Source organism: Rhinolophus sinicus, chromosome 3 (genome assembly GCF_057876585.1).
Source record: "Rhinolophus sinicus isolate RSI-liver-muscle chromosome 3, RSI-T2T, whole genome shotgun sequence".
NCBI lineage: Eukaryota > Metazoa > Chordata > Mammalia > Chiroptera > Rhinolophidae > Rhinolophus > Rhinolophus sinicus.
Window position 1 is genome coordinate 168,051,575 of NC_142503.1, and position 15,039 is coordinate 168,066,613.

General features: G+C 33.6%; 1 protein-coding gene across 3 annotated transcripts in view; it reads left to right on the forward strand.

The window, feature by feature from the left end:
• SLC38A6 (solute carrier family 38 member 6) overlaps nt 1-15,039 on the forward strand; it is a 47,936-nt gene that overhangs the window by 11,223 nt on the left and 21,674 nt on the right. For all 3 annotated transcript variants that reach the window (XM_019750775.3, XM_019750774.3, XM_019750776.3), the window contains 3 exons: nt 2,021-2,073; nt 2,791-2,830; nt 13,030-13,108. In XM_019750775.3, the coding sequence (XP_019606334.2) occupies nt 2,021-2,073; nt 2,791-2,830; nt 13,030-13,108 (172 nt within the window). The remainder of the gene's footprint in view (nt 1-2,020; nt 2,074-2,790; nt 2,831-13,029; nt 13,109-15,039) is intronic.

Here is a 15,039-nt window from a genome sequence, read left to right on the forward strand (position 1 = left end):
TTAAAATACTTATTAATAATGTCGTTGTGATGACATTCACTTTATATGTATTTGAAAAAAAAGAATGTTGGCATTTCCTGCAGGAGGAATAAATTCTAGCTCTTAGTTTTGTAATTCTGCTTTTTAATTTTATGTTCTAAAATACAGTTGACCTGTGAACAACATGGCTTTGAACTGTTGGGTCCACTTGTACCCAGATTTTTTTCCGTAAATATATTGGAAAAATTTTTGGAGATTTTCTTACAACTGTAAAGCAGTCGTATCAATTACACTAGCTACCATAAAGCAATCGTGTTGCTACTTCTTTGTTATTAATGCATGAATTGTTATATGTGTAAATAAATACGGATTTCTTTTTCAAATTATCTTTTCATTTTTGATATGTTAGTAATACATGTAACATCTATAAATTTTCATATCACTAAAACAATATTGATGTAGGTACTGACAGATGATTCATCTTGTAAAAAGATGACATGACTTACAGTATCCATCAATAGAGTACAGTACTGTAAATGTATTCTTCCTTATGATTTTCTTAATAATATTTTATTTTCTCTAGCTTACTTTATTGTAAGAACACAGTATATAATGCATATACAAAATATGTGTTCATTGACTTTATGTTATCAGTAAAGCTTCTGGCCAGCAGTAGGCTATTAGCAGTTAAATTTGAAGGGAATCAAAAGTCATACACAGATTTTTGACTGCTCTGGGATCGACACCCGTAACCCCCGCATTGTTCAAGGGTCAACTGTGTATCTAAAAAATCTACCCCTATAAAGTTATTATTGAAGTCTTTCCTTGTTAAAGCATAAAGTCTCCTCCTTAAAATCAAACGATATATCCCAAATTCAAAAGTAAATTGTCATCCATTGTATTTAATAGTACGTAAATACATTTTTAAAAATGGCTGTATGATCTAAAAAGTTTCTAAATTCTTTGATTAATTCTGATGGTAAAGTTAAAATTTTAAATGTATACTTGGCAAAAAAAAAAAAAGGTTAATATCTCTATTCTGAATTATTAAAACTTATTTGTCAGCATTTTACTCTTTTCTTTCTGACTTTGTAGTTATAACATGTAAAGACCATATGCAGTTTTTAAAATGCTTGTTTTTACATATCTGGAAGTCTTTGTTTATGAAAGTCTAGAGGAGTTTTTCGTTAATTTAGTGGACATTTAAGGAAAACTCGTGTATATCTAGAGTCTGGATGTATTAAAACTTGCTTTGAGTTTGGCTCAGTAGCAGATGTGTGTTGCTATACCAGGCCTTAGTAGCTGCTAGTGTGCTGCTTTTTAGTGTAAGAAGTATAAGGTTAAGCATTTTTCAAGCTATAGGATTATACACATGTTTTTATGTCTCTTATTTTTACCAGTGGTGTCATTAGTTAGAACATGAAGCTATATGGACTGAGGACAAATTTAGTTCTTTTATCAGCCATTTTGTTTTCATCTTTTCTGTGACCACAGTTTTTGAACATGAATGAAAATGTAACTTTATACTCTTTTATGATGAGAAAAGAAAATGCGTGCCCTACTAATTATGGGGTAATGAGGGTGTTTCTTCTATCATGAATACATTATCATCGTCCTAAGTAGCTGGAAAAGTCAATGTCTCCGAAAGTATGATACAACTTTCATACTTCATCTAACTTTTTTTACATACACAGTTTTTTTAAACTGTGACCAACAGAAGCTTACATTTGGACAGTGTAGTATGCAAGTACTGTTGAGTGCGAAGAAGTGGGGTTGTTCTTGAGTAATTATCCCATTAGAATTAATGCAGCCTGGATTGTTAGACAAACTTGGGATTCGCTAAGCTCTATTTATTCTAAGAGGACTCTATCCTTACAGACCATAAGTCTTCAAAAGTTTCCCAAAAAGTGATTACTTCTGCTTTAAATTGAGTTTGATCATCTAATAACTATAAGGTAGTAGTGGAATAGCTTTCTTCCCTTTAAGACTTGGCACACGAATACTTTTTTGTAAAAGTGAAAATTATAATTTCTTTTAACAGCTGTGACATCTTATGAAGATCTTGGACTCTTTGCATTTGGGTTACTTGGAAAGGTAATTCTTTTTTTTCTCCTCATATTGCCCCAAATCCAGAGAGGGATATTTTTCTTCTGTTTCCAGTTAAAAGAGACAAGTATATAAAAGAGAAAGAAATTAGGTGAATAAAAGGAAGCTAAATTGTAGAAAGACAGAATAATGGTCTCAGATAGATTCAATTTCAATTTTTTGGTACTTTGATAATCACTGATTACTAGATTTTTAACACTTTTAACTTTAAAAATGACTGCCAATAAAACTTTCAAAAGTACTCTTTTTTAAAAAAATAAATTTTATTGGGGAATATTGGGGGACATTGTGCTTTTCCAGGGTCCATCAGCTACAAGTAGTCCTTCAAACTAGTTGTGGAGGGCGCAGCTCAACTCCAAGTCCAGTCGACAACCTCAATCTTTAGTTGCAGGAGGCGCAGTCTACCATCCCATGTGGGAATCGAACCAGCAACCCTGCTGTTCAGAGCTCACGCTCCAACCGAGCCATCTGGCTGCCCCCAAAAGTATTCTTTATAGTAAGCTTGAAACTGTTAAAGAAAGGCTTTTTATGTGATGATTATTAGTTTTATGTATTACAAATGGTTGGCAAAATTGATTCTTTCCAGCTCCCCTCTTCTCGACTTCTGCATCTGTTTTTTAGTAATAGTTATTGGATTTTAATAAAATACTGATCCTTTTATTTTATTTTCCCTTTCATCTTCTGAATACATTTGGTCTTTTGTAGGTGGTGGTGGCAGCAACTATAATAATTCAGAATATTGGAGGTAAGCAATTAAAAGTGCACTGCTTATGCATAGATGTGATGGAAATGATTTCCTCCGTTGGTTTCTTGCCTTACTACAGGTCTAGCTGGGAACCTGAATCTCTGTAGACATAGGTATCTTCAGAAATTCTGTGTGTTGTCTTCATTACTCCTTTTTGTAGACCCTTTTCAGCAGCCCGTCTGGACAATAGCTTCTAAATCAGTTCCAGGTAAACCCTTGATTTCAATCTTGTTATTAGGTCTGCAGTGCACCTCTAAAGCATTGGTTTTCTATAGTTGTGATAGTGGTGAGATACTGTTTGGAAAAACTCTCCAGGTGATTCTAACATATTTCCCCTCTGCTTTTGTCCTAATCACCCCGCTTAACTGTGCACTTGTCTCTAATATGAATATATATTTTGATTTTCCAACCCTTCATCATCTTCTCCATTGGTGGACACTGCTTTAGCGCGAATGGTGTTCCGTGAGCTGTGAACAATCAGCTGTGGACAAGCAATGTCCTCTTGCAACAAAGTCAGTATGATCAAGTGGTTTAAAAAATAAGCTTTGAGACAAATAAACATTCTCACATTTATCTGTTATCTTGTTCCCTTTAAAAAATGATCCTCAATATCAAGAACCATTGTAGAAGCAAAAATTACTGTTAATTGTAGACAGTTGTTGACTAAATGTACTAAGCATTTAAAGCCAAAATAGGGGAATTATGTTTGTATGTGTTGTGAAGAAGTTAGGTAGTGTTCAACATGCTTTTACCGTTGGCTGGAATGCTGCATAAATGCTGTTAGTTTAAAGGAAAATACAGAAAATGTTGGCACGCATTTTGGATCTTACAGAAGATTATATGGTCAGAGGAAATTTTAATCTTCTGACATGTAACAGTTCAAAATAATTTAAAGATGACAACTTTAATAAAGTTCAACTCTGATACTCAAGAAACCTGAGCTATTTCACTTTAAGTAGTATTCAACCAAATTCCTTCTTTAATGGCTTTCTTGGTCAAAGAAAAAATTAACATTCCAACAGTAAATTGTAGTTGCCATTGTTTTGGAAATTCTCAACATTCATGTTTCAATTCTTTGAATTTACATGAGGAAAAGTTATTATTGAATGAGAAGAATGCTTTCCTGGATGCCATACCAAATAATGTCCTTCTAACACACACTACTTCATCCTTCAGACTAGAAATCACTAACACTAGTCTCTTCCTTTATGAATCTATATAATGCCATTGATTTTAAGATCTCCTTTGGAATAATTTATTTTAGCAAATTGCTTAACTGCACTTGTCTCTGATATGAATGTATATTTTGATTTTTCAACCCTTTATTATCTTCTCCATATGATTACTAAGAACATTACTAAACTTTGTGTTTAGATTAGGTTGAGCTGTTGTTTAGCATTTTATGCAGAGTTTTCAATCCAGGAATTTAGATCCAAATTTGTGACTATGCCACAGTGCCTGCTGTTGTATTCTCTATTTCCTTCACCCTGATCCCTTCCTTGTTCTCTACTCTTGTATGTGACTGTTATTGAACATGGATCTATTTTAGCACTTGCTGTTACTAGATTAAAGTTACCTCTGTATATGCTTTTCTCCCCCACTATATTGTAAGCTCCTCCAGGGCAAGGATTATGCCTCATTTTTCTTTGTATTTCCAGAACGTAGCAGAATACCTGGGACTTAATAAACCTTTGTTGAACTGAAAATGGAGCTGAATATGATTTGTATGAGTTATTTCCAAGTACTTTTAAGTATTCTAGATACATTTATCAAGAAAGAAAAAGGGGACTGGCTAGACTGATCACTCGCTTTAAATATTTGCAAAGCTGAACATGAAATACAAAAAAGATACTAGACTGATTCAGTATTGTTCCAGAGAGCAGAACTAGTTCTAATGGGTAGAAGTCTACAGTGAAGCTAGCTGGGGTTCATTTGGAATACCTTTGTAACTGTGCTGTGTGATAACGGGGATGGCCTACACTCCTTTGAAAATGTTCCTTATCCCTGAAAACGTTCAAACAGAGCTTGTTGGTCAATTTTCAGGATGTTTTAGAAAAGATTCCTGCATTTGGTGGTGGATAAATCATCCGTTCCCCTGACTATAAGTTTGTTGATTTGCTTGCTTGCTTTGTTTTAGAACCTTCTTTAAAAGTGACTTAGAAGCAGTCACAGCATTTTTAATGTCCCTCAAATTCAGAAAAGCTGCTAATGCTTGTTTAGTTTTTAGAATAATGTCTTCATGATTTTCTTTACCTTGGGTAAATTTTACTTATTGCCAGCCCAGTAAGTAATAACTGAAACATATTTCAGAGATTTTTTTTTCTTTTGTCTTAGCCAGATGTGCATAAATCATTCCTTTATTATAATAGATAGAAGCTTGCTCTTGTGAGCAAAACACTGAGTTGGAAAGCAGATACCTTGAATTCTGTCTATTCCAGTCTCTGCTGTTGGGTAGCCATGTGTCTTGGGGAAATCCCTCTCACTTTCTTGGCTTCAGTTACCTCTTTGTTAAATTGCTGTGGGTAGGATGGGAAGCAGGGAGCTTAAGCCTCCTTCTTACCCGAAAATTCAAATTCTAATTTGGTACTTTGGGAAGCATGTTAATTCTTTCAGAGCATTAAAATATTTTATTACAAGAAAGTTCAGTGGGAGGGTTACACTTGGTTTAAAAGATGATTTAATCTTTTCTTGGGTATTTTTAACAAATCAGCATCTATTGCTCTAAAAGCTTTCGTAGGTACTAGTACGTTCCTTGTCAGAAAAGGCGAGTCTTAGTTCTTGGAACCACCCTTGAGGGCAGCCGCTGAGCCTCTGAGGTTAATGACTAGCAACTCCAGCCATAAGTAGTTTCTTGATTGATGTTTAAGTTGGGTCTTTGGAAGGCCTAAATAGTTACTACACTATGTATGCTTGAGAAGAAACACTTATTTGGGAGAATCTGTAATGTGTTGTGCATATTACTTATTTAATGTTATTTCTTCAAAGTGCATTTTGACTTTTTCTTTGTTAATTGGAAATACACTGGATATTTATAAGATGCTATAAAGTGTACAGCATCAGATTGAATTTTTATACTTCTTGCTTGCCTATCTGCATATAATATAGTTCAAACAGCATTTTTTGAAAGAGGATGTTCATTATCAGTATAAATCGTCTGAGTTTTTTCAATAATTGTTTAGGACCGAAAAATAATATAATAAATTCTATTTACGTCAAGTTTTCCACTAGCCACGTCAGTTATACTCACACCTCTTCAAGGCAGATGACAGTATCCTCATTTCACAGAAGAGGGACTAGTTTGCTTCCTTTTCCTCCTTAATAAAGCTCAGGACTCAAACCTCCTTCTGTCTATTTCTAAAGCCTTTGTTCTTTACAAATATTGTAAATGTTTGAAAAGCTGTGAAAAGATTAGATGTTGAGGATTTTAAAAACTCCTTGGGGACAGGAACTATGTGTTTTTATAACTTGGTCTAGTTTCTGGTAGAAGAACTCAATAAATACTATTTGTTGAATGAATGAGATAGTTTCAAAAGTTCTACTTAAAAGCCTAAGATTTTGCCTCAAAGAGACAATTTTATATATTATATAAATGATAGGGAGAAACTTGAAAGCCTATAGTATGATTTATAGTTTAGAATTATATAAAAATTAAAAAGTTGAAAGTATTGGGGAGAGTAGGATCTTTGGTAAAATAGAAAATATTTTGAAATCTGTTTTCAGGTTAGGTAATCATGTCACAGATTAATGCTTCCTACTCGTTTATTCTTTGTAACATTTAAACATTTCTCAGTTTTCTTGGGATTCTATGCCCCTCATGCATCTATGAGAAAAATGGAACAGAGAAACCTTCAAAAGCAAAATGCTTATGAATTGCTCTTGATCAATGTTTGTTACATGGATCTTTCAGTGAAGCCCCTGTTTATTCCCTACATCCCCGTGGTCCATAAATCTAAGTATGATAACTTGCTCATTCATTTATGTCCTTGGTACCTACCACATAGTAGGCACTTAGTAAGTGATATTTATTATAGAAAGAAAGGAAGGACTAAGAGAAGGAGTGAGAGAAGGAAAAGCCAGCAACCTGGTTTGGTACTCCTGTAGGAGGATAACATTGTTGATCAACTGGGAAGACAAGACCACAGAATATATAAGTGAACATACAGTTTCTTTGGGAAAGCATCTACTGTCAGAACTCCACAGAAAACCCTTTTCCCCAAGATCAATCAGGCACAAGTAGTAATCACAGGGCACTAATGTGGTCTAACAAATTGATCGGAAAAATCTACTGTCTTTGAATAATCTCTAAACTTTATGACAGAAAAAAAATGTGACTCACTAAATTTAGCGCTGTTATTCTAAGGTTATAGGAACCTCTGCCTTAGGAAAATGGAGAGCGATATAGTAAAATACTACTTAAAAGCAGTTCCCAACACTAATGAATTAGGGGGACTGAAATAGGCCAGAGCCAGAGATAGCCCCCAGCTGCTGCCCATTTCCTCAGGCACGGGAGTGGCATTTGCTGAGAGTCATTGCTTCTGGGACACAAAGTCAGAAAAGAGGCATCTGGGAGTTTTAATATTTAATGCTGTTAAAGACAAGAGAACTCTGGCTTGGAGTTTGAATTTAGTGTAGTACTAGAAAAAGGATTAAGAACTGTAATAGCAAATAAGTATAGATAGTTTACGCATAGTTTCCTCTGCATTGCATTATGAGATGCTTTTCTTAAAAACCAAGGTAAGTAGTTATGCGGTTTCAATTCATTTCAACTCCTGAGCTAGACCACCCAGTACACTAAAATGTCCCTAGAAATCAAATAGTAAGCCCCAAATCATCTTTAGTCAAGCTAGAGAACGTCTTATTAACACTTACAAATATCTGATAAAAGTGAAGTTAATTAATGTTATTTCTGGTTTCTTATCTTGCCCAACTCAAAATGTGGAAAGGTGAGTGACTTCTAGGAGTATGTTAAATTCTTCTTTTGCTCTTATACAATGTGAAGGGCCACTAGGGACAGCATATTCTTTCCTTAGTTCTTTACAACCCCTGTTCTTTAAAGGAGATTAAAGATAGAATAACTGCTGCATATTGTGAAAGGAGAACGCTAAACATTTGGTAGTCTTACTGAAACCTCCTGGAACAGCTAGACTGACCCAGGGTTTTCCAGTCTGGCACAGATCCCACAAACCTTACTCTAGCAGCCTTGATTAACACCTCAGTTTGGGAATCCAAGTTTTAAGAGAAACTCAGCAGCCCTTTTATGTACTCAAGCAGCACAGTTACTGAATCTCATAAACAGAGGTATAAATAAGGTCATTTTCAGTTGAGAACTATAAAAATTTCAAATTCTCAGTGTTTTTTCAAATTTATGATTTAATATTAGATAAATTAGAAGCTATTTGGTTTTACTTTATTCCTTGGTTTTTGTTGTTGTTGTTTGTTGTTTTGTAGGATAGTGAAGTCTTTTAGTGGTACTATGTAGTTTGTATTGTCTCCTGGGAAACGGGGATTGGGTGTGCTGTTACAGCGCCATCTGCTGGTAAGTCAAACTACAGCTGTTTTGAGCCTGAACAATATTGTCCAGAAATTCTAGGAAGCACTGCCTTAGAATAGGAGAGATATAGAGAATTTGGAAGGAGTCTTCTTCACAAGTACTTCCTTTGACAGAATTTTCTTGTAATATGTCACTTTAAAAAGGTTTAGAATATAATGCATTTTTTAGTAATTTTTTATTGAAGTTTAATTACAGGAGTTTTCAGAATTAGGGAAATGACATTGTTTTGAGGGTTTTAAGAAACGTCCTTTTTTAAAAAGAGGGAGATTTTGTTGTGTCCTATTTTGAGTGGGTATAGACTTTGAATGGTATTTGGTCTTTTAATAGAAACATCAGGTTAATAAGACATGTTGAATAAAATAAACCCTTTGCTATCCATGACTAAAAACCTGTTTGAGGTAAAATTGAACCTCTCTTAGATGGAAAGGCAAACTTATTATTTCCTCCCAAAGTACACCTGTTTAGGGCTGGCTGACTAATCCTGTAAGAAATTGCTGAACATCCTCCAAGGGCTGAAAACCTAATTTTGTTTTAAACATAGCTGTACATAATTTTATCTTCACATGCGTATTTTAAGTGTTTAACAAAAAAGATAATTGCTTTTGTAGACTAATGATTTCTTAGGCCCGAACTCCAATCGAGGCTCTGTCTTTTTTTTTTTTTTTTAAGGAGTCCTGGGAAAAATAGTCCAATAAGAGTATAGGGTTTGTGGGAAGAGGGATTGATTTTCATTTAAAATTTTTCAGATTTCAGTGTTGTGTTACTATCTTAATTGTGTGAGAATAGGAAACTTTCTCTTCTGAACTACAACAACGGATGCTGATGCAGTACAATCGTGGTGTGGAGTCCTATCAGTAGAGTCTTATCCTGAAATTCCTTTGCTTGTCTGAGGAATCTTGGACTGATCACCAAACCAGCTCATAAAACTGAAATGAATTATATGGAAAATACATTTCAAAGTGAAATGAACATTCTAAGTGTTTTTAAAGCTTCTAACTTATATTCCGTGTTGTATAAATTCTTTTTTTTTTTTTTGAACCCAATGGTTAAACTCAGCATTTAGAAGCAATTTGTTGTTTCAGTGCTGATGAAAAAAGAATAATCCTGGGGAGTGGTCCTTTGATAGACTTTCCTTATTTTTCTTCACTGTGGTAGATTTAGTCTTCACTTTGCTCCTGCGCTTTCCCACAGCATAAGCGTTAATAATGTGAATTTCTCAAACCAGGCTGGCTGTTTCCACCATTGCTGGCTTGGGCAAGTCACTCTTTTGTGCCTCCCTTTCTTTATCTGTGCAATAAATAATAGGCTTGTGGTGGAGCTCAAATGAGGAAATAACTTGCAAATCACTTAGAATACTGTCAAGCATATAATCCAGCATCCAAAACCCCAAAAATGTTTGCTGTTCTCATTCTTCTCCCACAGAGCCCTTCCCCCTTTCTCCGTTTCTGACGTTTCTCCCCTCAGCCTCCATACTTCCAACTCATGTGTTTCTCTTTATGATTAGATCAACCAGTATTAATACCTTACTACTTGCTATTGCCTAATCAAATTTTACCCTATTTTAGTCATTTCTTAATATGAGTCGCTTCTCCACATGTTTTTTAAAGAATACTTTCAACTTCTGTGTTTTGATTAGGTTGACAGATTTTTATATTTCCTTCCCAGGGCAGTTTCCATTAAATGAGTTCTATTAGTTATGTTTAAAATGAAGGAGAAAAGAATACTTATTTAGTTAATGTGGTGAAACTAAATGATTTGTAATGGTTGAATACCTGTCATCAAGGTATGTCTTCTAGCACTAATTCTTTGGTGGTATGTAGGCCAGAACCACTTAACTATAACCATAGCTCTTATGGATGACCCTGTTACAGCTATTAATTTAGAGTACAACATGGTGTGTCTTGTATTAGGAGTCTATGGTATGTATTGATGTCAGCAAAAATCATTTACAAATTCTTGCTTATGATCTGTCTCTAAGATGTCTTTAAACACTTCCTTATGCCATTAATAGAAGACATGAGACAAAAGGTGTGACAGGCAGCTATTTGATCTGGTGAAACTTTTGGTTAAAAACAATGGATATATGAGCTTTCTTATTGCTATTGTATCTTTAAAACTTTTCCAGTTTATTTTATGGAGCTGATTGTTCTTTTCATATGATTCTAATTAAGATGTATTTCCTAACTTAATGTATTTTTGTTTCCTCTCTGTATTATATATAACATGTTAAGGTGCTAGTCCTTGCATGAAAGTTTACTTGTGGTTAAGAAAATAATAATTTAGACAGTGAAAAGGAGAGTGTCTTTCTTAGTTTTACTTGCTTCATCAGTGCGTTTTATCCCCCCATCATCAGCTCTGTGGTTTTGTAACTTTTAAAATAAGCACCAACATTCTCTAAGAAAGAAGCAGTATTTTGAATGTTTTATTATATTTATATCTTGTATGCTGAGATCTTTTTTTGAGAGAGAAACATATGTTTGGTGAGTTCATATTTCTTGAAATATACATGGTTCTTCAGACTGGAATCTAATGAAATAGGACACCCATTTGAAATCCAAAGAGTTAAGGCTGCAACAGAGGATAAAAGTGATCAAATGATTAGCCAGGGGCTAATAGAAATTCTGGGAAGAATGACAGATTGTATATTAGAAAGAAATATGATCTCATATTCATTGAAGCTTTTTACAACTAAAGATCTAAAAGAAATAATAGAAAATTACTGAAAGAGATGAATGTCTGAAACTTTAGAAATGCATGTGGTGTTGGATTAATCCAAGCAAGAAAGACGGATGGGCAGATAATAAATTACATTGTGTAGGAAGTCTGCATTCCTTGTTTTTGTCTCCCCCCACCCTGCTGCCCTGCAAGATATATTTAAGTAGCTCTAAGCCATTTTTAGAAAATTCAGTTCATGATTTTCATCATCATACCGTATGTGTATGATTCTTTGGAATAAATAGAGACTCCACATTCTTGAGGGGAGGAAATTAAACCTTCCTTCTGTTCTGTGCCAAATTGATAACATTTTTTCTTATGAGAATATAAACAGTATGGAACACTTTTTCACAATCAATTGTTAATACCCCATGAGTGAAAGAGAGTTTGAAGAAACATACTGTACTTCTGCTGCGGAAAAAAACTATACTTCCACAGCTGTACTTCTGAGGAAACAAATAGTCATAAACTGGAAAGTGTGTATATGTACACATTTTCATTACAAAGAAGTGATTAGTTATTTAACTGTACTGAATTTTACTTTGTCAGAGGTGCTTTATTATTTTTCTAAAAAATTGAGTGTATGTTTGTGTGTGTAGTAAGTATTGTTTCTCTTCATATCAATTTACACACCAACTAGTGTATATCCTTTTTTTTCGTGCAGGGTTAAGTGGTCACACAGTACTGTGATAATTATAGAGAAGTTCAGCTACCCTTAAATATATTGATTGAGAAATACACATTCTTCTTCTTAAACTATTTGAACCTTTTAATCAATTTCCCCCCAGATTTTTGCCATTCAGACTTGGCATTCATTTGTGTTCTTAGTTTTTGTAGGTCCAAGGAGAAAGTGAAGTGTTTCCTGAAATATATGTATAAGTAATAAAATTAACGTGCACACAGAGTACACTGTTTATTCTTCATGGACATATTCTTGTTGGCTCGTTTTCAATATATACTTAACCTCTGGGGGGAAAGAGAGATTATTACTCTGTTAAACTGAAGTTCTGACTCCAAATCATCTGGGTTTCTATATACTTAAGCATTTAAGCTTAAACTCAAGTATTTACATATAAATGAGTTCTGTATTCTGTAACCATATTAAAACATTTCCTAGTACGTAATGGAAGGTTTATAGGATTTGTTTTTGGATTTTTTTTATAGCTACATCAGAAATAGGATCATTATTAAAATGCTGTAAAAGCTAGTTATTTCTTGGATCCTGTCAGATTAAATGTGAGAAATAGTGCTAGCTTCAGATTTTGATTACATAGTACAGATGAGTTTTGTTAATAAAATGAAATAAAAGTTGTAAGTTTTGTCCCTTTAATACTGCTTAATTGTTTCCATTGACTCTTTTGTAATCTGTTTTAGAAGAGAATTTAAAATGTAATTTATTATGAATTTTGTTTTGTTTTATCATGCTATGTCCATAATGTGCTTGTCTAATGGATCAGGTGGGAACAGAGAAAGGGAGTGAGAGGGAGTGAGACTTCTGGGGGGCGGTCTCTAATAAGAAAGAACAAATAATGAATGTTATTACCTATATTTATTAAACTCCTGTTTCTTTATCAATTGTTGCTAAACTAACCTCTGATGCCTTGGACAGGGGTGATATCATAAAAGATTTTTTGTAAAACTTCAAACAAATTTCATTTATAAATGGCCTATAATTAAGACTCTTTCTCATACCAATGCCTTGGACTTGAAATGTAAACAAAGGATACTTAATAAGCTTACAATTATTCTTCTCTACGGAGAATTATTTATCTCCAGTCTTAGTATATATATCTTCAATAGTGCAATATGAATTAATCTTCCACATGTTGTCGTAGACCTAATGGATATCTGTGTTTTGGGATACATTATTCTTTAAATGCTTAAAAATCATAGAATGCTAACAGGAACTCTTTTTTTCTTTTTCTTTTTGCAGCTATGTCATCTTATCTTTTAATTATTAAAAACGAGCTTCCTACTGCTATTTCAGAATTTTTGTCTGGAGACTATAGTGGGTAAGAAAAATATTTCACATCATGTGCATTTATTTATTAATTCATCATTAATTGATAGGGCACAGGTATTAGCTAGATCTTGGAGAAGAGTAAAGGAGAAATTTGGGGGGAGATGAAACTTTGGGGTGAGGGATGGAGGGTGGAAGAAGGCTTAAAGTACTGATAGTAAAGATCTTAAACAAAGGAGAAAGTGGGTAATACTGCTGTCACTTCTCAGCCAACCACAGTGATAAAGGTAAATCATATTGATAATATTACAAAAATACTTGTGTGAGATTCCTATTATTCAGGGACTGAATTGTTTTATTTCCTGTTTTTTGACAAAATTGTAAATAATACTAAACCACATTGTACTTGCTTTCTCATTTTAAAAACACTGGGTTCTAAAGACTATTGATTCATCTCTTTTTAGGGGAAAAACTAATTATACTTTTCCTTTCATTACATAGAACAAGAAATTTTAAGAAAAATAAACTTGAAAAGACAGGAAAAATTCTTTTGTCATTATTACACATAATTTCTAAACTACAAAAAAAAAACACCTGTCAGACTTTTACATTTAAATATTTAGCTGTAATCTCAAGCAAGATGCATTCATTTTGTCGCAAATGGCACTATTTCAACTTTTCTTATGGCAGAGTAGTATTCCGTTGAGATTATCATGCTAAGCAAAATGAGTCACACAGAAAAAGTCAAGACAAGAACCATGTGATTTCACTGATATGTGGGATGTAAAACTGAAAGCAACAAAGACAAGACAAACAAAGAAACAAAAACTCATAGATACAGACGATACTTTAGTGGTTACCAGAGGGTAAGGGGGGAGAGGGGTGGTAGATGAGGGTAAACAGGATCAAATACGTATATGGTGATGGAAGGAGAACTGACTCTGGGTGATGAACACACAATGTGATATATAGATGATGTATTACAGAATTGTACACCTGAAGTCTATGTAACTTTACTAACAATTGTCACCCCAATAAGTTTTAATTAAAAATAAATAAATATTTGGCTGTTTTGCTCTAATATTTGAACTTGTCCTGGATTGAAAGGCAAATTTTCAAAATATGTATTTGCAGTTTTCTAAGTAGAATGATTTCATGGAAGCCAAGCTTTTACAACTTGGCTTCCACGAAATCATTCTACTTAGAAAACTGCAAATACATATTTATAAGGATAGTATGGTATACTTTAGATCTGAATAGGAACCATCGAGAAAATGTGAAAAAATGCAGGTAGAAGTTCTTAATGATTTTTCATTATCAGAAGATAATGTGCCTTAATATAGTACTTTATAGTTCACAAGGTTTCCACACTCTGTCACATTTGATGCTCACCAGTATCAACAACTTTATACAGTTACTTTTAATTTTTATGTCTTAGTTTGATAAACAGCTCCTATAAGAAATAGCTATGTGAAATTCACTTTTGCACTTGTGCTAAAAATACTGAAGACAACGTCTATTACTCAAAGAATTCTATGTGATAAATTTCTTTCATAGTTTAGGGCTAATAACTCAAGGCAATATGCAATAGAGTAAACATGTTAGACTAAGAGTAAGGAGGAATGTGTCCTATCTATTTCATATTCAATAACTTCAGGAAATTAATTTAACTTCTTTTAGCCATATAACTTAATTTTAAACCTTAGGTTTCTTCACTTGGTATAACAGGGGTACCAATATTGCCTTCTTAACAAAGTTGTTGGGATGATCAAATAAGATATTATACATACACATGCTTTTGTAAGCTGATAGCATAGTGTAAATATGGAGAATTAAAAAATTCCATAATGTATCTCAATTATAGCTCAATAAAAAATTCCAATAATAATAGCTATAAAGGTGTTTTTTTCTTATTTACTCTGCTTGTCAGGAAAGTCAGATTCAAATTTTAATGTATTGCATAAACTATGTTAGTCGTAATAG